Here is a 24915-nt window from a genome sequence, read left to right on the forward strand (position 1 = left end):
GGCGGTGGTTTTATTTTTGAGAAATTCAACGTTAAAATAATATACAAGTGCGCGTTAGGCCGACTCGCGAAGCTCTGTCTTTTACGTTCGCTGTTAGACCAGACAAAGCATCGCTTTCGCGTACATTGCCTTGTCAGCATTATTAAATAATCGAAAATGGATTGGGTATGGTATTGCCACTGCCCGGCAAACCAATACATATTTCAACAAGTTACTTTCTGGTGTTCTCGTGTTGACCTGTTGACCCAGCACCTAAATGGAAGTAGTGTGTCTCTTATCGCCCATCTGATGAGGGACATACTACGGGGGCATGCAACCATATACAGGCCACATGAGTCTTAATGTAGCATTTGTTTCATTGCTGCGAAATATAAAACGGCAGTGAAAGAGTCATCTTTTTTTTCTTTCTTTAAACTCATGAGGGAATCAAACCCGCGACCTGGCGCCTACACTGGCAGAAACCAGCAGATCTAATAAAGCCCGCAATTCACGCTCAGACCGTCTGAGCATGAGTGGTCGACAATGGAGCAGATGCAAATGGGTAAAAATTATAAATAAATGGTCGATTCCTATATAAAAAGTTGAGAAAAATCCAAATCTGAGGTCAATACTTTATACTCCGAAAAAATAACACTGTAAAAGGTCGAAAATTCAATTTTTATTTTCCGTTCTAATGAAAGAGTTCAAATATGTGTGACGGAGTGGTAGTAAAATATAACTAATAACTATCAAAAATATTTGCTTTTTCATTGTCACCAACCAAACTCGAGGATTTATCCGAGATTTTGATGACAAACTCATTCGGGTTGAATACCATCATCGACAAATAATAATAATAAAAATAATAGAAAGTAAAAATTGCACTCATATTTCGATTGAAAATACTGATTTGGCTAGATTCTGTCCTAACCTTCTCTGAGCCTTTGCTGGTTGGATGCAGCTTGTGAGCCCAGAGATCCTGGCTAAAGTCTATAAGGTCTCCTAAAGTGTGAGAGGACTGCATCATTTTTATAGATTTGGGTTTTCAATGGCGTGAGTCCGCGCAACTGAAAGTCACGCGACTACGCTATCCATATGCGTCAGGCCTCAGTCTACATATAGGTAAGAATAGACTCAATAGACATACCTACCAAGAGCAAGAGGGGTGAGTGACAGGGTTCAGTTTTGGGTCGACTCGGTCGACGGAATTACGTAAAGACTCAATAGACATACCTACCAAGAGCAAGAGGGGTGAGTGACAGGGTTCAGTTTTGGGTCGACTCGGTCGACGGAATTACGTAAATGTGTAGTTAGATCAGAGTTGGTAATTCTATTAACATCTAAGTAATACCTACTACATACATATGGGGATATGGGTATGTCTATGTAGTGTTTGTAGGTAGGTAAATACCTACACCTACTACCCGCGTCTGAACCAAGTCACGTGGGATGAATAAATACAAATTAACCTTGTTCAAGTCTGCGAAGATCTTGAGCTTGAGACGAGAAAAAATAATAAAATTGGCAAAACAAATTTGAGCTATTAACTGGTTTGTAGAGATGTTCAATAGAGAACGAGAACCTCAACCCTTGTACCAGAGTGTGGTGTCCAATGTCCATTACCTATATCCTCTTCAAACCCAGCTCCTTCTCCATGGGAAACCTCTCAATCTAACTTGTGGAGGTTTCGACCTACGATTTCTAGGCATATATATATACATTTACCCTTCATATGTAGGTCTACTAATTTTCGGGGAACGGGTGGATATACATACATCTATATAAATAAAATTGTAGATTTGTCTGTACATCGCTTAGATTCATGAAATTTTTAGTTATTCTTACTCTGGATATACATACATCTATATAAATAAAATTGTAGATTTGTCTGTACATCGCTTAGATTCATGAAATTTTTAGTTATTCTTACTCAACGGGTGGATATACATACATCATACATCTATATAAATAAAATTGTAGATTTGTCTGTACATCGCTTAGATTCATGAAATTTTTAGTTATTCTTACTCCTAATGCATCCCCGATTCCAAAAATCACATTAGAAAAATGTCTGTCTGTTACGCTAAATAGACCTTTGTTGTCCTCTTTTCACGAGAAACTATGTACGTTATGTATAAAGGAATATTGAGCGTCTACTCATAAGTTCAAAGTAAAGTTACACCTTGGCAGTTGTACTTGTGGACATGAGTTGAGTATTATCTTTATCTACATTAATTTGCATACCTACATAGCTACAACATTGAGGTAGTTAGGCTATATTTTATTGACTTGTTGGTCAATATTATTTATTTATTTATTTGATTACACGCTAAGCCTAACTATGTACGTTATGTATAAAGGAATATTGAGCGTCTACTCATAAGTTCAAAGTAAAGTTACACCTTGGCAGTTGTACTTGTGGACATGAGTTGAGTATTATCTTTATCTACATTAATTTGCATAGCTACAACATTGAGGTAGTTAGGCTATATTTTATTGACTTGTTGGTCAATATTATTTATTTATTTATTTGATTACACGCTAAGCATCAAGGCCATAAGTGGTAGTAAAATATAACTAATAATTATCAAAAATATTTACTTTTTCATTGTCACCAACCAAACTCGAGGATTTATCCGAGATTTTGATGACAAACTCATTCGGGTTGAATACCATCATCGACAAATAATAATAATAAAAATAATAGAAAGTAAAAATTGCACTCATATTTCGATTGAAAATACATATTTCAACAATATACAAGTGCGCGTTAGGCCGACTCGCGAAGCTCTGTCTTTTACGTTCGCTGTTAGACCAGACAAAGCATCGCTTTCGCGTACATTGCCTTGTCAGCATTATTAAATAATCGAAAATGGATTGGGTATGGTATTGCCACTGCCCGGCAAACCAATACATATTTCAACAAGTTACTTTCTGGTGTTCTCGTGTTGACCTGTTGACCCAGTACCTAAATGGAAGTAGTGTGTCTCTTATCGCCCATCTGATGAGGGACATACTACGGGGGCATGCAACCATATACAGGCCACATGAGTCTTAATGTAGCATTTGTTTCATTGCTGCGAAATATAAAACGGCAGTGAAAGAGTCATCTTTAAACTCATGAGGGAATCAAACCCGCGACCTGGCGCCTACACTGGCAGAAACCAGCAGATCTAATAAAGCCCGCAATTCACGCTATATTTCAACAAGTTACTTTCTGGTGTTCTCGTGTTGACCTGTTGACCCAGCACCTAAATGGAAGTAGTGTGTCTCTTATCGCCCATCTGATGAGGGACATACTACGGGGGCATGCAACCATATACAGGCCACATGAGTCTTAATGTAGCATTTGTTTCATTGCTGCGAAATATAAAACGGCAGTGAAAGAGTCATCTTTTTTTTCTTTCTTTAAACTCATGAGGGAATCAAACCCGCGACCTGGCGCCTACACTGGCAGAAACCAGCAGATCTAATAAAGCCCGCAATTCACGCTCAGACCGTCTGAGCATGAGTGGTCGACAATGGAGCAGTTGCAAATGGGTAAAAATTATAAATAAATGGTCGATTCCTATATAAAAAGTTGAGAAAAATCCAAATCTGAGGTCAATACTCAATACTCCGAAAAAATAACACTGTAAAAGGTCGAAAATTCAATTTTTATTTTCCGTTCTAATGAAAGAGTTCAAATATGTGTGACGTCAGACTTTACGCAGTTGTTTTTTTCGTCCGTTAGGTAGCGCCACCATGCAAGCGCGCTGGCGGAGGAGCAGAAAGAACTGTGCAGAAACGTATGCGCAGTGCGCACAAACACAATAATGCGTTGCCTGCGAGGGAGCTTTGCTCGGGACTCGGGACATTTGATGTGACGTCATCGCCTACGGGAGCGTATGCCGTGACGTCAAAGTTCACGATTTACCGGTATTTTTTAAATCGATTTATCTCGGGATCTAGAAGTCGTAGAAGAAAAAGAAAAATTCCGTTGGTCCTCATTTTTCCTGCTCTATGACTTTGAAACATCACCCAAGTATTAAGCGCAACTGATCTATTGTATAATGATGTGACACGGAAAGTAATCTTATATTATAAAATCAAGATCCGTTCACATTTCACACACTGATCGCTCTATCTCGAGAACCACAACACCTAGAAAGCTGAGATCCTGATCCTGAGATTTGATCGCTAAAATCACCATAAGAAATACAGAGTGCAGAGACTGCGGGAGAAAAATGTTCCGCTCTCAACCAACATTTCGAGTTTCGTTTATGTTTTTAGTTTTGATAACTATGCAGCTAATAGGGAGCGCGCAGCGTGACCATATTTTTTATTTTCTACAAGTTCGGCTATCCCTTTGCTACAAGTTTGGCCATGCCTCGGGATGAACTAGCGGAATTCAGCTAGTTGTGTATATTATACCGAATTACCGATACTTACAGATAAAATCATTGTTTCCGAAGTTATAGGTTCTAGATTCCTGTACCGAACTCATTCTGCTGAGGTTTCCAGTCTCATCCATGTTAATTTTCATGTCCTTGGGTTTATCTTCCATGGGTTTCACATTGTTATTATTATTCATCATTGGGATGGTCGCTTTATCCCCAAGCTCGCTGTCCATAGAAAAGTTTTTGTTATCCATGATGAATAGATTCAACCTCCGTCTCCGCTCCGTCAGTCAAAATACTTTTCTTAAGAGTTACGTTAGATAAAATAAAAACTTCAAATCACGTAAAATGTACCTAATAACTAGAGGACGCGGAGTTTGACGACTTGAAACTTTCTCCTTTGATACGCTTCACAATTCCGGTTGATTTTTTAAAAAAATCACGAAAAAAATCACAACAATTTTTTCTCCCAAGTTAATCAAAATCGCACCAAATGAATGTTCTCGGAAGGAAAAACAGTAAAATTATTTATCATTTTAAAATAACGATAAAAAGCTCGTAAATTTGAATATAGCACACATCGATTGTCAGTAAATACAGCAAGATGACGACTTTGAAAAACGTATCAAAGATCATTGCGAGATTAAAAGCAAAATGATCAAAATCTCGAGGAGAAATCAGAATTCACAGCACTAGATAGATTTTTTTCATGTAAAGGATTATTTTCAATAGAGAAATATTTTATGAAACTGAGAGTGAAAAAAACCGATAGAGAATGAAGTGAAAAAAGTAATAAAACTAATAAAGCGGTGAAGTAACAGATATAATTAGTATGTACATTGTACATGAACATGATAGATAGATAGGAGGAGGGGTAACATGGCTTCTTCAAAATTGATGGTAATTATTTTCTAGTCAATAAAAAAACATGAAAGTGACAGAATGAGACGAGTCAAGTTGATGATTACCTATAATATTAGTAAGTTCCACTTTAAAGGATAGGCATTGCACTACTTTTAAGAAATGCCACCACAGCGAGTTCGATGTTGTGGGGTCCACGACTACATTGTAACAAAAGCTCATTTAGTTCTGAACTTAGTGATATTAATTTCAACAAGCTACGACAAGTAATAACAAAGTAATGGGCAAATCAAAACCGTCAGGTAACTCTAGACCACCCTGTACCTTGTATGTACGTTGCAGGTACGCGTAGACACACATAGGTAGATAGCTACAAGGAAGATAGGCATTACTGTGAGAAGAGCCTTTATATTCAGAGCATGTATGTATATTACTAGCAGGTTACCCGTGCTTCGCCACGGTTTAGAATATTTTAGTAAAAGAAAAATTTCTCCGTCAGTAGGAATCCTCACCAGAAAAAATGCCACTACGCGCTCCCTATTGGCCTTACACCTTTTAGAACAAGCTGGGCCCGTCCCTCCGGGATTTTTTTAGCCCCCAGTTTATTCGATCGTGATTAGAGAAAATCAGTACCTATGTACCTACCTAACTTGTTTAATATTCAGTTTATTATTATTCTTGATTTGATTTTTTGATTTTACTTTCATGTAATGATTTAAAATCAAGACTACAGCCCGTTCTCCCTTTATTCGCAATATAATGTTTAAGTCACCCATCCATTTAGTGGCCTTGCTCGGCGTAGCTTAACACAGGTGACGCTAAAACTGGTCTTAAAATAACGACTGAAGTGTTATCTAAAACTTTCTCGCTTTGAGTTCATAGGTCGTCGCGACAAATTTCGAGATCAGAGCTAATTTGTGTGAGAAAATGTGAAAAAAATCCCCCAAAAACCAGTTTTTTCGGTTTTTTGGCTTTATGGTTCTCTGGACAAAATTTGCACCACCATTTTCGTGATCCTGGTAAAAAGACCTTTAATTTGATATACAGGTCGACCAGGTTTGGATAAGTCCTTCTATGGGAACAGACAGACAGACAGACACACAGACGACACCGAAGCGAATACAATAGTCCGTCCACTATACCTTTTATTATTACTAATAATAAAGGAAGGACGGACTAAAAAAGAAGCCATTATGTGTTGTACTCAAATAGGTACCTATGTACATTTTGATTACATAAATCTCTATTGAAAAACATGAATTTTAAAATAAATTTAGGTATTAGGTACATAAGGAAAAAAGTATTTACCATAAATACCTAACTATAGGCAGATAATGTATGTGTAGGTGTAGGTAGATTCAGTCGTAAAGCTCAAAATATTTTTCTTTCAATCAAAGCGAATTCGAATGTTCAACGGAGGAAAAGTAAAAACATAAAAAACTAACAAGCTGGGCCCGTCCCTCCGGGAATTTTTTAGCCCGTAGTTTGTTCAATCGTGGTTAAAGAAAATCAGTACCTACATATGTACCTACCTAATTTGTTTAATATTCAGCTTATTATTATTCTTGATTTGATTTTTGATTTTACTTTTATGTAATGATTTAAAATCAAGACTAGAGCCCGTTCTCCCTTTATTCCTTTACCCATCTATTTATTGGCCTTGCTCGGCGTAGCTTAACCTAGGTGACACTAAAACCGGTTTTATATTATCGACTGAATTGTTATCTAAAACTTTCTCGCTTTGAGTTTATAGGTCGTCGCGACGAATTTCGAGATCAGAGCTCATTTTTTTGTGTGAGAAAATGTGAAAAAATACCCCAATTTTTTTGGTTTTTTGGCGTTATGGTTCTCTGGACAAAATTTGCACCGCCACTTTCGTGTTCCTGGTAAAAAGACCTTTAATTTGACATATAGGTCGACCAGTTTTGGATAAGTCCTTCTATGGGGACAGACAGAGTGACAGACTGACAACACCGAAGCGAATACAATAACAATAGCCCGATTAGCCCGTCCACTATACCTTTTTTTATTACTATCGTAATAATAAAGGAAGGACGGACTAAAAATGAAGCTTTAAACTCTGCTGGAGAAAAAAAATTCTCCTCGCGTTGAGTCTTCGAGTCTCTACTCCCTGTGTATTTCTTATGGGACATTTTGGCCGCCAGAAAAGACCCATATCTCGGGAACGGTTGGGAATTTTAAAGGTCTGGATACGACAATTTTACTGGGGGTCTTCGCTGACACTTTTTCGATATATCCCATATCTCGGGAACGGTTGGGAATTTTAAAGGTCTGGATACGACAATTTTACTGGGGGTCTTCGCTGACACTTTTTCGATATATTATATCATAGTTTTCTCTAAACAATTCGGACAGACATACATAAATGACCCGTCCATATTTCTCTTTTATATACATATATAGATGGATAGATTCTCAAGCTCTTGAGCTATTCGTTACTCTATGTATCTACGTTAAATTGTACACAATGCACAATGGTTTATTAGAACAGTACCTACCTATCTAGGTTAGATACAAAAAATATATAGAAACGGCTTCCGCAATCTTTTTGAACGCGGGTTTAAATTTCAAATCGAAAAATCGACTTTTTTTAATCGATTTTGTCTGTCTAGATTTGTTCCTCCATGATTTTCAATCTTAATTAACATAAAAAAAAAAAAAATTCGTATAATACAAACATAGTATCATGCTATACATATCCCACCTCTACGCAAGGAATCATATGTCACCTGAAAATCTAAACCTAAAGTGTAACTATACCTACCTAACTAGGTAGGTATATACCTATGTATGTATAAACTATGTTGTATATTAGGTAAATCTAATATATAAAAATCTGGTGTGAACATCACACGACTTTCCTTATCCTATTGAAAAATGCTTATTTGGGTGTTCTTCTATTGTAACTTTTACAATATCTCTAACCGTTTAGTCAGTATGGCTGAAAACCGCCAAAAAGCGGTCGAAATGCCGCCAACTGCAGCACTTATCCTAACCTTTGTGTTTCATCCTTGTCACATTTGTGGACTTCATACCAAATTTCAAGTCTCTAGCTTATACCGTTCCCGAGATGTTATTGAATTACACCGAAAACCGCCAAAAAGCGGCCGAAACGCCGCCAAGCGTTGCACCGATCTTAACTAAAAGTTTCGTGTGGCATCCTTGTCACATTTGACAGCTGCATGCCAAATTTCAAGTCTCTAGCTCTTACCATTCTCGAGATATTTTGTTTACAGACAGACAGAAGGACACACACACACACACACACACACACACACACACACACACACACACACACACACACACACACACACACACACACACTATAATTGAAGACTTGGGAAATCATAAACAACAATCGACGCAGAATTAATTGATCCCACAACCCAGTTGTCAATTGTGATCACACAAAAAACATCTACGAAATTTTTCTTCATAGAGAAGTGTACCTACAGATACATTATGTAGTACTATGTACTCGTACTTGAAATATAAAATTCAAGTTAAATGTTTTCAAGAAATGAATTAAGTTTCAAGTTCGGGACACACATAACCGTACCAAGCTCGCCCTGATTCCCTGATATACGGCCGAGTGTTGGACGTATTATGGAGAGAACGAAAAACAAGGCATTTGAACGTGGCGGGACACATATCACCACACCGTCACAATCTAGTTCAGTTAAGTTCTTGACTCGTACAACATGGAGAGCGAAAAACTTATCGAAGAAGTGCGGAGATTCCCTGTTCTGTATGACCGTAGCTAGGAGTGGTGTCGGACAAGTGTGTTCTCCTACCATTGCACCGACAGTCATCGGGGAGGACGCGATGTGTCCCGGACATTTACTCGGAGTTTAGTTTATACACAAATGTCACCTCGCCGCCTTCCTCAACAGCAGACTGCCAAGATGACACCATATTAGGGATTATTTGTATAATTCGTATAATACAAACATAGTATCATGCTATACATATCCCACCTCTACGCAAGGAATCATATGTCACCTGAAAATCTAAACCTAAAGTGTAACTATACCTACCTAACTAGGTAGGTATATACCTATGTATGTATAAACTATGTTGTATATTAGGTAAATCTAATATATAAAAATCTGGTGTGAACATCACACGACTTTCCTTATCCTATTGAAAAATGCTTATTTGGGTGTTCTTCTATTGTAACTTTTACAATATCCTATGCACAATTTAATGTGGGTGAGTGTTTACAATGTGCTATTGTAAAATTAAACACACAGTTTGGTAAAAAAAGATTTTATAATAAATTGAAAAATACAAGCTCCGAAGGAAGCATTTAGTAATGCTGTGATGGCTCCTAGTTGCTCAACTTCATAAAATTGGTGTCAGAGGGCATTTATTTTTGTACGTGTTTTGTTTAACTTGAGATAACTCTGTTTGTCTGAAAGGCTCAAATCTTGGAACTTTTGGGCCATTTAATGAGTCAATTGGCCTGACACTTGGTACATTTATGTATCTGGGATCTGGGATGATTGAAAAATTTCAAAATTTTACTCTCCTTGTTTTCTTTATATTTACATACCATCATGTACCTATCAAATAAATAATATAATCTTTTTCGAAATAGAAAATTCCAAGTTTTCATTGTCATTGGCAAGGCAAGAGCACCAGTGGAATTATTTTCTCATATCCATGAAAACGTCGATAGTTTTGAAATTTAAATCTCGAAATATTTACTGCATATGTTTCAATGCCTGAAGGTCACAAACAAATGACTTCGACCCAACAATATAATATTTCATATAATGACAATATAGGTGTGTATATTAAAATGTGGTCTGTATTGTGGTAGGTGTAGAATTTGTGAGATCATTTATCATCACGAGTTCTGTATCTTCTGCCCTGGCCTATTCTTATACAGGGTGTTTCACATAGGGCGGCCTTTCCCTCGTAACTTTTCAACGGATGGGATTTTTATAAAGATGTTTGACAGAGGGAACTGTAACTGCTAAGGTCTTACAGTCCCGAAAACGAAGATAGGACAGGAGAAAGGCAGCCGTTTTTGAATTCTGTTAATTACTTAATTTCTAAAGATGAAAAAAGGCCTCTATGCTTCTTCCGATGTTCATTTTTATTCTTGGCACCGGCCAGCAACTGTGGTAAAAATGGCTATTCTCACGAACTTCAAATTTAATGTAATTGAACATTATTTAGAATTAGACCTCGATTAACCTCAGTGATGTAGTTGTTGGCAAAGTGGACTGTGGATTGTGGATCTGGAGGTTGGTGGTTCAAGTCTAGGTTAAGTGTGTAAACATAGGATTGTATGGAAAACAAATACTACTTCACTTTGTAGGTACACATCAAAAAATATACAGTGTGTAAATGAACACACATAGAGGTTTGTATGATATTTTGCTTAATAAATTAAACACCCTGTATAGTGGGCACCATAGTTAATTTTCTGCACCATTACATCACGTTATGAGGTAGCACTTGTGTTTTGTACTTTGGCAGAGGTGACAATGGTTGAAATGGTTTGTGTACTTGACTTACAACGCAGAGATCTCGAGGAGAAGAGAAGAAGAGGAAACCGCTTATCCGATTGCTATGAAACTTTGTCAACTTATTGCAGAAATCGTCGCTTCGCTCCGGATTTCTGCTAGTAAATTCATGGCCGTTCATGTCACTCATCCATTTAGTGGTCTTGCTCGGCGTAGCTTAACAAAAACGAACCGGAAAATAGCCTAATTGAAGATGATACCTACCTACTAGGAGTTCATTGAACTTTGGAAAAATTCTATTAGAAATCATTCAGAAAGAGAAAAGAGATCTTATAATGGCACCTTTAAGCCTAAGGATCGCCAGCCTAGTTAGCTTAGTTGTTGGTAGTGCGTCTGCCTTGTAAGCGCTAGGCCGCGGGTTCGATTCCCGCCCGGGGCGGATTTTATCCTGATGGGATGAGCGGTTTGGCCAGGCATAAAGTTCGAACAAACACACACACAAACAAATATTCACTTTTATACCTATATGTATTAGATTTATGAATTTATGTTTATTATTTTATTAATTATTTATGCCATGCCTTTGTTATTTTATTGTCCGGTTTGTATTTTAATCCATGAAAAATCATATTTATTTAAATTTAATTGATAAAACGCAAGGAGAAAATCTGTCCGATAAAGTACGGCAATAGATGTCACCTATTTACATAGAATAACGTGACAAGAAAATCCTTGGGAATTTAGGAGATTTTCGCAGCGCAGATAAGAGTTCAACAGAAAGGGTTAATAACTTTGAAAATTTCTAGGTCAAGGGGCAACAGGGCACCATCTGAATTGAACACCTAGGTGAATTCAGTGGCGGAGACTATATGGGCGAATGGAAACCCTATGGCAATAATTGTGTAGACTGTAGGAAGTTGACAATTTGAAAATTTCCACGAAGTGTCGCGTCGAGACTGGAATTAATAGATATTATAACTTGGAAAAAAAGTCCATAGTAATTCTGTAACGTAAGGCCGGCCACTCAATATCAGGCCGGCCTTTATGGTAAACGTAAACAGAACAAACAGAAGGTTTCTCCGATCGGCTGGCTTTCTGCTATTTGGTCCTTCTATCTTCGATTTTGGGACGATAAGATAAGCAGTTAGAGATTTTTCTATTAAACGATTAAACCTCCTATCAAGAGAGAGAGAAAGAAAAAATCTGGTGTGAACATCACACGACTTTCTATTACATTTGCAGAATACGTAGGTATTTGAAAAGAAATAGAAAGTAAAAAATAAAAGAGTGATATTTATTTTAAATGAAAGATAACAAAATGAGGTTTACTTTACTTTATGTTTGTGATGGTGATCAGGTGTTGCAGACAACGCTATCCGAAAAATTGCCCTAATTTTGAAAACACTCAATCTGTGTGCAAAATCGGCATACTACATTTAGCCTTTCCTGGGCTATAGCACGAATTTCGCGATAAGAAGCACCCGTTAACTCATCCAGAGTCCTTGTCTTATAAATATACACCTGATAAGGTTTTCAGGTTAAAGGGATTGTTGGTACGTAGGTATCTGGTATTTGCATTTTTGATGGTCATTGCACAGTATTAGTACATTCAACAACAACTCACGGAAAATTTTTAAAAGCTCGCAAATAGCTAGATAATAAGGAGATCTGTACCTACTAATGATGTGTAAATACACACTTAGAAAAAAGGAGTGAGATCCCCCACAAAAACACTAATGTGAAAAAAAGGCCAAGTCTGCATTCCCAATGTTTCGTGTCTGCTGAAAATGCTGGATCTCAATTCCTTCAACCTTCTCTCAATTTCAACTTGGCAATGTTTTCCTTTTATTTTCATGTTGACAAGTACCGTATTTAGGTATTAATTTGACAAGGAAAAACATTGCCAAGTTGAAATTGAGAGAAGATTGAAGGAATTGAGATCCAGCATTTTCAGCAGACACGAAAAATTGGGAATGCAGACTTGGCCTTAATTTTCTGATCTCACCACTTATAAGGGCCGACATTTTTGGACAGGAACTTGGCCTTTTTTTCACATTTGTGTTTTTGTGGGGGATGTTGATATATTTCATTTCCTTGTATACCGTTTGATAAACTGGTAATACACAATTGTGTTTTTGTGGGGGATATTTTCTTTTAGATAGATACACAATACCTACACACATTGCAGAGAGAAATAAATTAGAACGAAGGAAACTAATGAGAAAATTCAATACAGAGAAGTTAAGTAAGAACCTATGTACATGTCTACACTCACGTGACTGACTGACTGACTTAAAAAACCTTTTCAATAAGCCTACTAGGAAACCAAATACAACAACATGAACTTATAGCTGGTACCAAAAAAAGTTCAAAATATTTATGTACCTAGATAAGGTTTTCAGGTTAAAGGGATTGTTGGTACGTAGGTATCTGGTATTTGCATTTTTGATGGTCATTGCACAGTATTAGTACATATTTAGATTTTAGATGATCAAAGTTCAAATGATTAACAATAAAAAATGTAAATGCAATTTCTTTGTGTTATTATGTCACAACTTTGGTGCTCACTGCAGCATTGTAGGATTTTTCTGAATACATATGTATCTCAATAATCCTAAGAACCAATGTTTACCTACCATGCTGGCACCGGTCGCTATGCGCATTTACATGCCATAGCTACTCATTTTCCTCACGAGGCTGAGTGGGCCCCGCAACAGCCAGTCACGGGATCAATCATTTGCATGATACAAATTTCTTGACCCCGCCGGGAATCGAACCCGGGTCTCCCGCGTGCAAGGCGAGTGCAGTGACCACTTCGCCATGGGAGCTGACTAAATGATTAACAATACAAAAGGTAGGAGACGAACAGTTAAGGGTTAATATTTGTGCGGGAAGAAGAATTGGAAGAATGGTTAAACCAAAACCAATAGAGAACATCACTGGAAGAAAGAGGACTTAAGTAGGTATAAAACATTTTCAGCCGATCCAAATGTTAGTCTAAAAGCAATCACCCTAGGGCTGATTGAGAGGCTCACGAAAAAGGCCAACCCCGTCTGAACACGGGAAAAGGCGAAGGAGAAAGAAAGAAGGAATAGTTAGATATCTAACTAATACTCAGGTAGGTATGTAGCATGTAGCTGAGTAATTTATTTTTAAGTGGTAATTGGCATCTCTGTTAAAAACCGAGCCTGAAAATCTTGCGGTAGTCCCGTAAGTTGAAGACAGGTAGAATGCCAAGTCACATAATATAGGTATGTATCCCGTATCACAAGAAACAATACCTACTCTCCAAATTTAATGGGAGTGGGAGAACAAAAGTGAGCCATTGAAATATTTACAAACGAAACCATGGTGGACTTTGCATCTGTAGGTTGGTGGTTCGAGTCCAAGTCAAGTCATAAAATTTAGCATATAGTATTGAGCGGGGAACGACATTTGTGACAAGCATTAATGCTTAACACAATAAAAATTCCTTTTATTTATAATGGAAATACGAGTGCAGTAGACTCTGGGAAGCGAACCCGGGGCTGCTGTATGGGAAGTCAACACGTTTCAACTGGATCAAACGTCCGTACTCCTAGCTAGCATATAGCATATGTATGTGGAAATTCCTAGATAAGTCGGTGCTAATACTCTCAGGGGGAGGATTAGTTCGGTATAATGGATAGGTAATATCTATGTGTTGTATTATTGACTGGGGTTATGGAGTTACCTACCTACTAAATTGTTCTATAATAAACTAGCAGGTTACACATGCTTCGCCACGGTTTAGAATATTTTAGTAAAAGAAAAATTCTCTGTCAGTAGGAATCCTCACCAGAAAGAATGCTACCGTTGCACTACGCGCTCCCTATTGGCTTTACACCTTTTAGAAAAAACGGTCGCGCTATGATGGTCGCTCTACGCGCTCTCCATCGGCTTCTCACTTTGAGAGAATACGGTTGCCTCGTCTCTCCAATGGTGGTTGTCTCAGGCATGCCTTCGAGTGACTGACAAGCTCGGCCTTGGATCTGCACATACGTCCACATCGATTGCAGATAAACCCGCTGGGACCTGCTGCGGCTGTGCTGGATGGTACGGGAGCTGGTGGCGCTAACTGGGGCGGCGCAGGAGTTGCCGCGGATGATGGGCGGAGCTTCAGGGGACGGAGACCAGGGGCAGCCATGTCTGGGTGTCGGTGCCTCAGGTGACTAGTGAGGCCAGACTTTGTGCCGCATGTGAACCCACAGTGCTCGCAAACAAGTGATGTCAGTTTGCGTGCTTCAGCTTCCTCGCGGTGACATTGGGCGATATGTGACTGAACGTATTGACGTCCGTGTCGCTCATGTCTCAGGAATGCACACAAAGGACACTTCCAGTCCCAGTTCTCCTCCTCTTCATGTCTGGTGGCTCTCTTCTCTGCGGCCGAGACTGACACTTCCAGTCCCAGTTCTCCTCCTCTTCATGTCTGGTGGCTCTCTTCTCTGCGGCCGAGACCATCTCTGTGTTGTGTACCTTTTGTACTGCTTCCTGCACGCTATTCCTCCAGGCTGCTGCATATCTCCAAGTTTTTGGTTCGAGGCCAATGAGTTTGATGTCCTCCTTGAGTATGTCAGTCCATCTCTTCTTCGGCTTGCATTGCGGGCGACATCCGGTTTCAAGTTCCGAAAAGGCTACCTTCTTTGGGATCCGTTTCAGGCATTCTACTGAGGTGCCCAGCCCATCGAAGCCTTCGTTGACGTATAAGGTTCTCGATCTTCAGCATGTCTGTTCGCCTCAAGACTTCCTCTGTTGGCCCACGTTTCGCGTACTTGGCGAAATTTTTCGCAAATCGCGATATTGCCAAAATATCCGCATTAAAAATCAAAAAGTTACGTTTTTTTTTTTTTCAAAATTTCAAACAGGCTTCGAGAAAAACAATTTAAGCATAAATTCTGAGACACACTGTATTTCATGTTTCAAGAATACCAAAATTTCAAACAGGCTTCGAGAAAAACAATTTAAGCATAAATTCTGAGACACACTGTATTTCATGTTTCAAGAATACTTTGGATGTGGCAGAACGTACCTGGGTATCTAGAAGTACCCCCCCTCCTTACAGGGGCCCCCTATAATCTATCTACTGTATGGTCAAAACATAAAGAAAAGTGTAAATTTTTTCTCCAATCACCTTTATCAAGAAACCATGATCAACCGATTTAAAAATGAGTTTTCCAGGAAATTGAAAGCAGCGATAAGAGATAACGATACGTGAAATCAATAACAAGCTAGGTCCGTCCCTCCGGGAATTTTTTAGCTCGTAATTTATTCGATCGTGATTAAAGAAAATCAGTAGGTACCTACATATGTACCTACCTAATTTGTTTAATATTCAGTTTATTATTATTATTCTTGATTTGATTTTTCGATTTTACTTTCATGTACTTAAAAACACTCTCGAATCTTTAATCTTTGTAATGTTTAATGTAATCTCGAATCTTATGTCTCTAGTTATACCTGTTTTTCGTCATCGTTCATTGTAAATTGTATACAGGGTGGTCCAGAATTATAGGGACAACGGCCTACAGTAGATATATGGGATCATTTCCAACAATAATCATTCCCATATGCATGAGCGGTTTCGATCGGTTCTCTAGATAACCGTAATTTTGTGTGTTTTGGGGAAAATGAGAGGCACCCTCAGAAAAAGTTAAATAACTTTTTTTCTACTTGTCGTAGAAAGAAACGGTTTTCATTTTTGAAATTTGCACAAAATTTTACATCTAGAACAATCATATTAACATGCAAGAAATACAAACTTACCTGTTTTTAGAAGTGATTCTCTCCAAAATTTCAGTTTTTGAGATTTTTTGACCAACTTTCCGCTTGAATAACTCGAAACTTTTCCCCCATAGAAATCTGAGTTTTTTGCTATGTTTTTGTTTATAATTAATTTCTGAATTAATTAAGATACCTACCTGTTTCGTGGGTTTAAGATCTAAGATCGCAAGAGAAAAACTTCTGTGGAGTGTGGTCCAGTGCAAAAATTAAGACTGACTTTATTAGCTCCGTTGACTTTGATTGTTATTTCCCATTCATCAAAATTATCTTTTGGGATTGGGACATCGACTTGTAATACAGAGTTATCTTCCGTACGTTCACAATTGTTGTTAACATTTTTGACCATTTTCTGTTTACATACAACTTTAAAATGGCCAGGTTTCCCGCAGTTCAAACATTTTGCATTCTTAGCTGGACAATCTGCACGTGTGTGGGAAACATTATAGCCACACCAATAACATGACTCGTGTCTGGAACGAGAAAATCGATTAGTACGGGAATGTCCGGGATTTCTATTGGTTTGTCGGTCGAACCTCACTTGATCAATGGAGGGTTCTTCCACAGCTTGATTTGGACGAAACAACGTTTCTTGTTGTCGTTTGACCGTTTCGTATTGTTTCACTTTGGTCGTCGCAGTCGCCAACGTCAAATCACCATCAAGCTGTAACATCTCACTCAATTCACGGTCGAGGACACCGATGACGATTTGGTCTCTTATCAATTCATCACGAAGTGGACCGTAATTGCATCGTTGACTCAGCTTATGAAGATCCGTTATGAAAGTTTCAACTGCTTCTCCTACTTGTTGGGTTCTTCGGTTGAAAACCGCTCGCTCATAGATCACGTTCGCTTTCGGTACGAAGTAACTTTTGAACCGGTCAACCACAGTGGCGTAGATTTTGGCATCGTCAGGTGATAGCCCAAAAGAATCGAAAATATCCTCAGCTTGAGGTCCCATCGAGTAGAGGAGAGCGCACACTTGCTCCTCCGGGCTTTTTGTGAGGAGGCCCGATAACACTCGGTAACGCTCGAAGCGAGTGAGCCATTTCGGGAAGTCGGACGAAAAATCGTACGCCTCGATTGGCGTAACATGCATATTGTTCGGCATCGGAAAAGTTAGACAGATCCCACCGCTGCCACCATGTTTCGTGGGTTTAAGATCACAACCGAGTGATGGAACCAAGGCACACGAGATAACAAAAGCCCGGAATTTTAAAGGTAGCGCTTTAACACAAACCCATGGTCATAAGAATGAATCTATTTCATCTGAAGAAGTAAAAGTAAAAAAGGAAGCTTCAAAAAGAAAATTTAAAGGTCGCGCTTTAACACAAACCCATGGTCATAAGGATGAACCTATTTCATCTGAAGAAGTAAAAGCAAAAAAGGAAGCTTCAAAAAGAAAATTTAAAGGTCGCGCTTTAACACAAACCCATGGTCATAAGGATGAACCTATTTCATCTGAAGAAGTAAAAGCAAAAAAGGAAGCTTCAAAAAGAAAATTTAAAGGTCGCGCTTTAACAGAAACTCATCAAGGTCCTAAGTTTGTTAATTTTAAAGGTCGCAGTTTATCGGGAAATCAAAACAAACAGTTTAACAGACGTGCCTTAACTCCTGCGATTTTGGAGAAAATCGAAGGTCGTATGACACCAGAACAGAGGACTTCCCATTTAGGTGCTGGGTCAACACGAGAACACCAGAAAGTAATACTTCCCATTTAGGTGCTGGGTCAACACGAGAACACCAGAAAGTAACCCATTGAAATATTTGCAATTGAAAAACAAGTACAAATTTTTGTTGATGGTGGGATTCGAACCCGGGACCTTCTGCATGGCATCACCCAAGTAAGTGCAACTAATCTATTTCCTTTTACCATGGCTTAAGATGTTTTAACTTTTAATTATTTCAGGAACGAGAACAATATGTAGAGGAAATGAAAATGAAAATAGCTGAACATAAAAACTGCCACAAAGATGATATTGTTGTTACTGCAGATGAGATGTCGGTATTCTACAAGACTTTCCTTGATAAACACTGGTACATTCATATGAATTACAACATGGAATGGTATAAGAAGAATGCCAAGCTTATAGTATTGGCATTACAATCCAAACTGTACAGAATATACAAGATATTTGTCTAGTCAATACTCCAACTCCATTTCAATTACCTATTTCAGTAGACAACCAAAATCTGCACATTTTCAAAGAGGTATGATACATTTACATATTCAAAGTCACCTTCATTGCCAGCCTAGTTAGTTTGGAGGGTAGAGCATATTATACCTGGAAGCACTAGGTTGTATTCCCACCCAGAGTAAACTATTGTATACAGAAAAGGTTTGTTCTTGGAATGGCTGGCTTTCTCTTATAATGTCTTCCTTCTGTCTTAAAGTTCAGGATGATGAGACCTCCATTGTTACAGTTTCCTCTTTTATTATTATTATTTTATTTTAGTTTCAGTCAAAAGTACAATAGTCAAAACTGAATTAATAATAAATTATTTGTTGGCTAGTTGACATTTTTCTTGAGAAATTTAGGTTTAAAAAATAAAATCTTTTAAAAATGTTGAAATGTAGCAACATTATTTAGTTAATGGGTATTTTCTCTTGTTCATTGGCTATAGTGATCATGGATAACCTTTGTAGCATTTTATCTTCAGATCCCAACCCATTGTAACTACACAATCATAGAAGAAACCTAATCAATCTTGTGTTGAAAACTACAAAATACATTGTTGTCATCCAATACGCTATTCCATCATTGCCAGACTGAGGTGTTTTGTTTCTGAATAGTGATTCTTGACGTACGGTAAGTTTGAGCCAATCTTGATTGAAGTGTGTATTTACAAACAGGGATACCTCTCTATGTGTTGCACAGTATGATGCATTGGGAACCGGATGGGTTAACTGGAAACGTGAACATTTCATTAAAGAACATACAAGATGTCCTTATAAAAATGTTGAAATGTAGCAGCTTTATCTTTTGAACAGCTAGGAATTTTTGAATTCTGATCGATCTTAGGATTAGGAAAGGCCATATGGCCCATCCAGTGGTGCCATTAAAAACCTGGTTTGACCCCGGGAAGTGACACTTATTTTTGGATAAAAATGGCCATTTCTCGATAAATTCAAATGAGAACCCATATTTTTAATTCCTTTATTCTGCGGGCACCCTAAGATGGCTACTGGCTAGTGTACTAAGTTTGAAGCCGGGCACTTATGTTCCGACCGCCGGACCGTGTGTAGCCGGCTTTATGTTTAGCTAACTTCTATTAGAGGAAAACCCGCCTGGACACTGGCCAGTTCACATTCAGCCTGTCCCATCGAAAATTTTCTATCTGCCTACTCTCTGGTCTATTCTCATCCAACATGAAAAACAAACTGAAAGCTCCTACCTGTTTTTCAATATGGCTTCTCTTTTTGCTTTCATGTCAACCTCTATCTATAACTTGCTTCGAAGGTAAGTGCTCTAATACTAAATAACATTGGGCTTATGGTGAAAATATGTTAAAGTCAAAATTTACATAGTGACGGGAACGCATCTCAAGAGTATTAGCAATTTGTTTCCAAGTCTTTGAACAATGTTTTCCTTTTAAATATGATGTTATGACTCCCCATGATGTAACATTAGAGCATGTCACGTGACGTGAGGGCAGAGTGTTTCTACCAACAAACACTATTATAGTCTCGTTTGTTTACAGATAATTACAAAAATATTGTTCTCATCAAAATCTACGATTTAAAGAAACAAATTGCAACAGAAATAAATCAAAACCAAACTGCCAACCCATTTCTCGACCAAGATGAACAACCGATACAAGAAGCATCATCGAACCAAACTCAATCTAATAATGGAGTAAAAGCAAATTACAATGTAAATCAAACTAGAGAACTATCACTAAATCAAAATACCTTTGACATATCACCGAACCAAACATCTCAACCATCAGTAAACTACACATTGAATCAAACCCTTGAAGTGTCATCGAAACCAAATCGGTCATTTGAAATATTTCGACCGACAAATGCAATGCTCAGTCAAATGGAAATTTTACGAAACCGAACCTCTGAAATATTACAAAATGAAAATAAAACCACTGAAATACTCGTATCATTAGCTCAAACTACTTTACCGAATCAAACATCCAAACAACAAACCTTGGAGGATGAGAGCACTATGAAGAGTGAGGTTGAACTTGAACCAAAGGTAATACCGATTGAGGCTAAAATCTTGTTTAATCGACGTAAAGACGTCAGCACATTTGGTTTTGGCTTGGATGCCCTTCGCACTCAACCTTTGCTATTTCTTTAGCAAGAGAAAGGCTGGTATACTCCCTATTTGTACCCCTATCTGCTAGACAAATTATTGTTAATGTTTTTTCCATGTCCCAGGTAAGACACTGCTTCATATTCTCGCCTACCAAGGTTGTGTGGAAGAGCTAAACATTCTGCTAGCTCGGGGTGCTTGTGTTTACTATCCGGATGATGCTGGAGATACGGCTTTACATTACGCAGCTTTCGGTAACAAACCAGATGCTATTCAAGTTCTCATTGATGCAGGCGGAGGTATTGACTTCTACAATAAGCTGAAACATACTCCTCTGCATGTAGCTGTGTTCCAGAACTTTCCACAATGTGTACAGGTAAGTGGAAACCCGTTAGAATCGTATTAGTAATTTATTTTTCAATATTCAAACCTTGGATCCTGCAAATGGCCTTGTTGCTAAATTGTATCAAAAATAAATAAATAAACCTTATATCCAGGAGGTCAATAAGAATGGATGCGATATTTTTTTTTTTTTTTTTCTCCCTATTTAAAGTCCCGCGGGCAGACTAAGCTTATTTTTTCAATTCCACCAAAATCTTTTGATCTTACATATATACATTAAACGGGTATCCCTATTTAAAGTCCCGCGGGCAGACTAAGCTTATTTTTTCAATTCCACCAAAATCTTTTGATCTTACATATATACATTAAACGGGTTCCAGCCGATCTCTATCGACTGTAGTGTTGATGTAAGTTAAACACTATTCTATGCTGGCATTATTTTGACATCATCTCTCATATTCACAGATTAACTCACATGTGTCCGGGGCAAACCGTTCCCGCAAACACATTTACAAGGAACGACACCGTACAGTGACCACTGAGAAGGTTCAGAGACCTAGTAACTTGCCGAAAGTTGAACCCGAGACTCCCATGTTAAACATGAAATTCATACCTCGCATGAATGAAGACATGCTAGACACACCCAGTGCTGAATGCAGTGGCATTCTCATCAAACAGGACTTTGTTCTTACAGCGGGTTCCTGTATAAAAGAACAAGCAGGTATTTCCATTTTATAACTATGTATTACATTACCCGGTGCTGTTAAACACCATCGTCGTGTATCGAATAACTTTATTATAAAGCTCTACCCCACCAAGTCAAAAAGTTTGACCCCTCTACCCTCTACAAAGAGATATTTTTTACGCCACAGACCAAAAGTAGCATTGTTCATGTACACCCCACCAAGTCAAAAAGTTTGACCCCTCTACCCTCTACAAAGAGATATTTTTTACGCCACAGACCAAAAGTAGCATTGTTCATGTACATACAGCATAGCTCAAAAGTCCTAGTGAACTAATTTTACCCATTGTAACTTTTGAACGGCTTGAAATTTTGAAGTTCTTTTTTCCCCAGAGATAGGAAAGGGTCCATGGCAAATTTGATGGTGATGTAAAAATCTAGGTTCGAACGCCGAAAATTTATGGATAAAGGGCGTCATTTTCGAAAAATTCAAACGAGAACTTTAAAAAAAATCAAGGTACATACGTCGAATTTCATACCGTACCAAATAATGTTCTGCTATTATTGGTAAGTGACAAGTACGGGAGGTGAAATTGTTTCATCCTGAACAAGGGGTGTGACATATCAAATCCATGAAGTTTTAGGTGTTGAATAACATGGTTTGTATTTTTTCGTTATCTTACATTTTTGAGGTCTTGGATGTAAGGGTATAGTTTTAACACCCCCTAATACCAAGACCTCAAAAATAAGATATAACTAAAAACAAATGTCACCACATTATTGAGCACTTAAAACTAACCTTATTTGATTTGTCACATCCCTTGTTCAGGATGAAAAAAAAAAAAAAAAAAAAAAATCTTGCCTTCCGTACACTTTAATTTGTCACATCCCTTGTTCAGGATGAAAAAAAAAAAAAAAAAAAAATCTTGCCTTCCGTACCATTTACCAATAATATCAAAAGATTATTTGGTTTGGTTCCCCATGAAATTCGACGTAGAATACAAAAAATTAAAAAAAGAGGGTTCTCATTTGAATTTCTCGAGCAATGACGACTTTCATCCTAAAAGAAAAGTGCCACATACGGGGTTTGAATCTGGATTTTGACATCACCATCGAATTTGCATTGGCCTTTTCCTATCTCTAGAAAAAAAAAGAAAAAGAAATATGGCACTCATTTTGGGAAAATAGGGCATTTATTTTTTTTCAAAACATGGCAAAATGAGCTTTTTTTTTTTTTTTTTTTTAAAAAAAAAAAGAATCAAAGGCAAATGTTTTTAAAATTATTATTACACAATAAAAATATATTATTATTGTTTGTTTTTTATTCAGGTTCTCCTGAGAAATGGCTGTAATGTGAACATTCAGGATAATAATCAAGATACGCCCATGCATGATGCTGTAGCCAAAGGATTCGAAGAAATACAATTACTCCTACTAAGTCATCCTGAAGTCAATCTTTATCTGGAAAATAGCAAGGGATTCAACATTCTTAATTACGCAGTGCTACGTGGCAACATGAAAGTGACAGAGAAAATTCTCGCTCTAAACAGAAATCTTGCTACAGTACCAAAGACAAGTGATGGGTTTACTCCACTACATGTTGCTTGTTTCAATGATCACATCGAAATTGTAGAGTTATTGGTCGAAAAATACAAAGTCAATATAAACGCATTGGATTTGAAAAAGAGAACTCCTCTAATGGCAGCTGTAGGACAAGGTCAAACGAGTGTCATTAACTACCTGATGTTAAGAGATGTAGCTTTGGATATTCAAGATATAGATGGAAACGGACTTTTACATTTTCTATTTATTAAAAAGAACTTCTACAAGACTCCTATCACTCGGGAAAAATCAGTACCCATTTATGAGGAATATCTCTCGGTGGGGGGTCCTTCCAATGAGCATGGTATCTTACTAGCAGTGTTTCTGTTCCTTGTGAAACATGGAGCTCCTCTCTCTTTGGAGAATAATAACAGACAGAAACCTCTAGATCTTATCCTGGAAGACACTAGTCTACTTAATGAAATCATGGAACATGCTCGAGAGTATGTAACAGATTTGACTAATGAAAATAACAAAGTAGTAACTGCTATCTCCCAATTAGCACTAGATGAAAAGTTGCTGGCCCGGCGATCAAGTTGCCAAAATGTGCCTGTAGAATGTGCTGTATGCTCAGAACTAGGAGTTGCTAATGTATTGCTCAAACCTTGCAATCATGCTGTAGCTTGTGAGGAATGTAGTTCTCGCATGAAAAAGTGCATAATGTGTAAAACGTTCATAGAGATGCGAGTGACAACTGATGGCCGTATGGTGCCCGGGATAGAACGTTGTGACAAATCCAAAATAGAGCGAGTGAACTATTTGGAATCCAAGATCTCGGAAATTGAAGAAATGAACACATGCACAATATGTATGGAGAGATGTAGGAACACAATATTCCTCTGTGGGCACGGAACCTGTGATGTTTGTGCCAAGACACTCAAGTTTTGTCATATGTGTCGTAAACTGATTGAACAACGAATCAATGTATTTCTGTGAAGCAACTACATACATAGTAATCTCAACAATTCTAATATATACAGGTCTAATTCTAATATATACAGGTTGTCCCAGAATTTATGCTTAAACTAGCTGAATTCCGTCGCTTCGCTCCGGAATCCCGCTAGTTCATCCCGACCCAAATATATACAGCCCCTTGTGTAACTGACTCACTCACTGACTGACTGACTGACTCACTCACTCATACTAATTCTAACCCACTTCTAGATCCCCCTCCCGAGCACGAAGTGCGAGTTCTAATATATACAGGTTGTCCCAGAATTTATGCTTAAACTAGCTGAATTCCGTCGCTTCGCTCCGGAATCCCGCTAGTTCATCCCGAGGCATGGTCAAACTTGTGGAAAAGGCATGGCCTTGTAGTTATCAAACTAGAAACATGCCAGCCTACTTAGCTTAGTTGGCAGTGCGTCTGCCTTGTAAGCGCCAGGCCGCGGGTTCGATTCCCGCCCGGGGCGGATTTTATCCTTCCAAACCGGAAACTCCCGAAATTCCAAACCGTTCCCGAGATATTGACATTTTTTAATCCCCCCATAAGAAATACACGGGGAACA

At 38.1% G+C, this 24915-nt stretch overlaps 2 protein-coding genes and 1 long non-coding RNA gene across 3 annotated transcripts in view; 2 read left to right on the forward strand and 1 right to left on the reverse strand.

The window, feature by feature from the left end:
• LOC103513483 (sodium-independent sulfate anion transporter-like) overlaps window positions 1-5130 on the reverse strand; it is a 27827-nt gene extending 22697 nt beyond the window's left edge. The window contains exon 1 of the mRNA XM_008478316.3: window positions 4411-5130. Within this exon, the coding sequence (XP_008476538.1) occupies window positions 4411-4612 (202 nt within the window). The 5' untranslated portion in view covers window positions 4613-5130. The remainder of the gene's footprint in view (window positions 1-4410) is intronic.
• Window positions 5131-18306: 13176 nt separating this feature from the next.
• On the forward strand, window positions 18307-19571 carry LOC113469165. The gene is made up of 2 exons (XR_003392668.1): window positions 18307-18357; window positions 19175-19571. It is a non-coding gene; the product is annotated as an uncharacterized LOC113469165 (long non-coding RNA).
• Window positions 19572-20691: 1120 nt separating this feature from the next.
• On the forward strand, window positions 20692-24417 carry LOC103513484 (E3 ubiquitin-protein ligase MIB2-like). Its single transcript, XM_008478317.3, has 3 exons — window positions 20692-20698; window positions 20907-21157; window positions 23135-24417. The coding sequence occupies exons 1-3, from the start codon at window positions 20692-20694 to the stop codon at window positions 24341-24343; spliced, it is 1467 nt and encodes a 488-aa protein (XP_008476539.1). The 3' UTR covers window positions 24344-24417.
• The last annotated feature ends 498 nt before the right edge of the window (window positions 24418-24915 follow it).

The sequence above is a fragment of the Diaphorina citri genome, unplaced genomic scaffold (genome assembly GCF_000475195.1).
Source record: "Diaphorina citri unplaced genomic scaffold, Diaci psyllid genome assembly version 1.1 scaffold977, whole genome shotgun sequence".
Taxonomy (NCBI): domain Eukaryota; kingdom Metazoa; phylum Arthropoda; class Insecta; order Hemiptera; family Psyllidae; genus Diaphorina; species Diaphorina citri.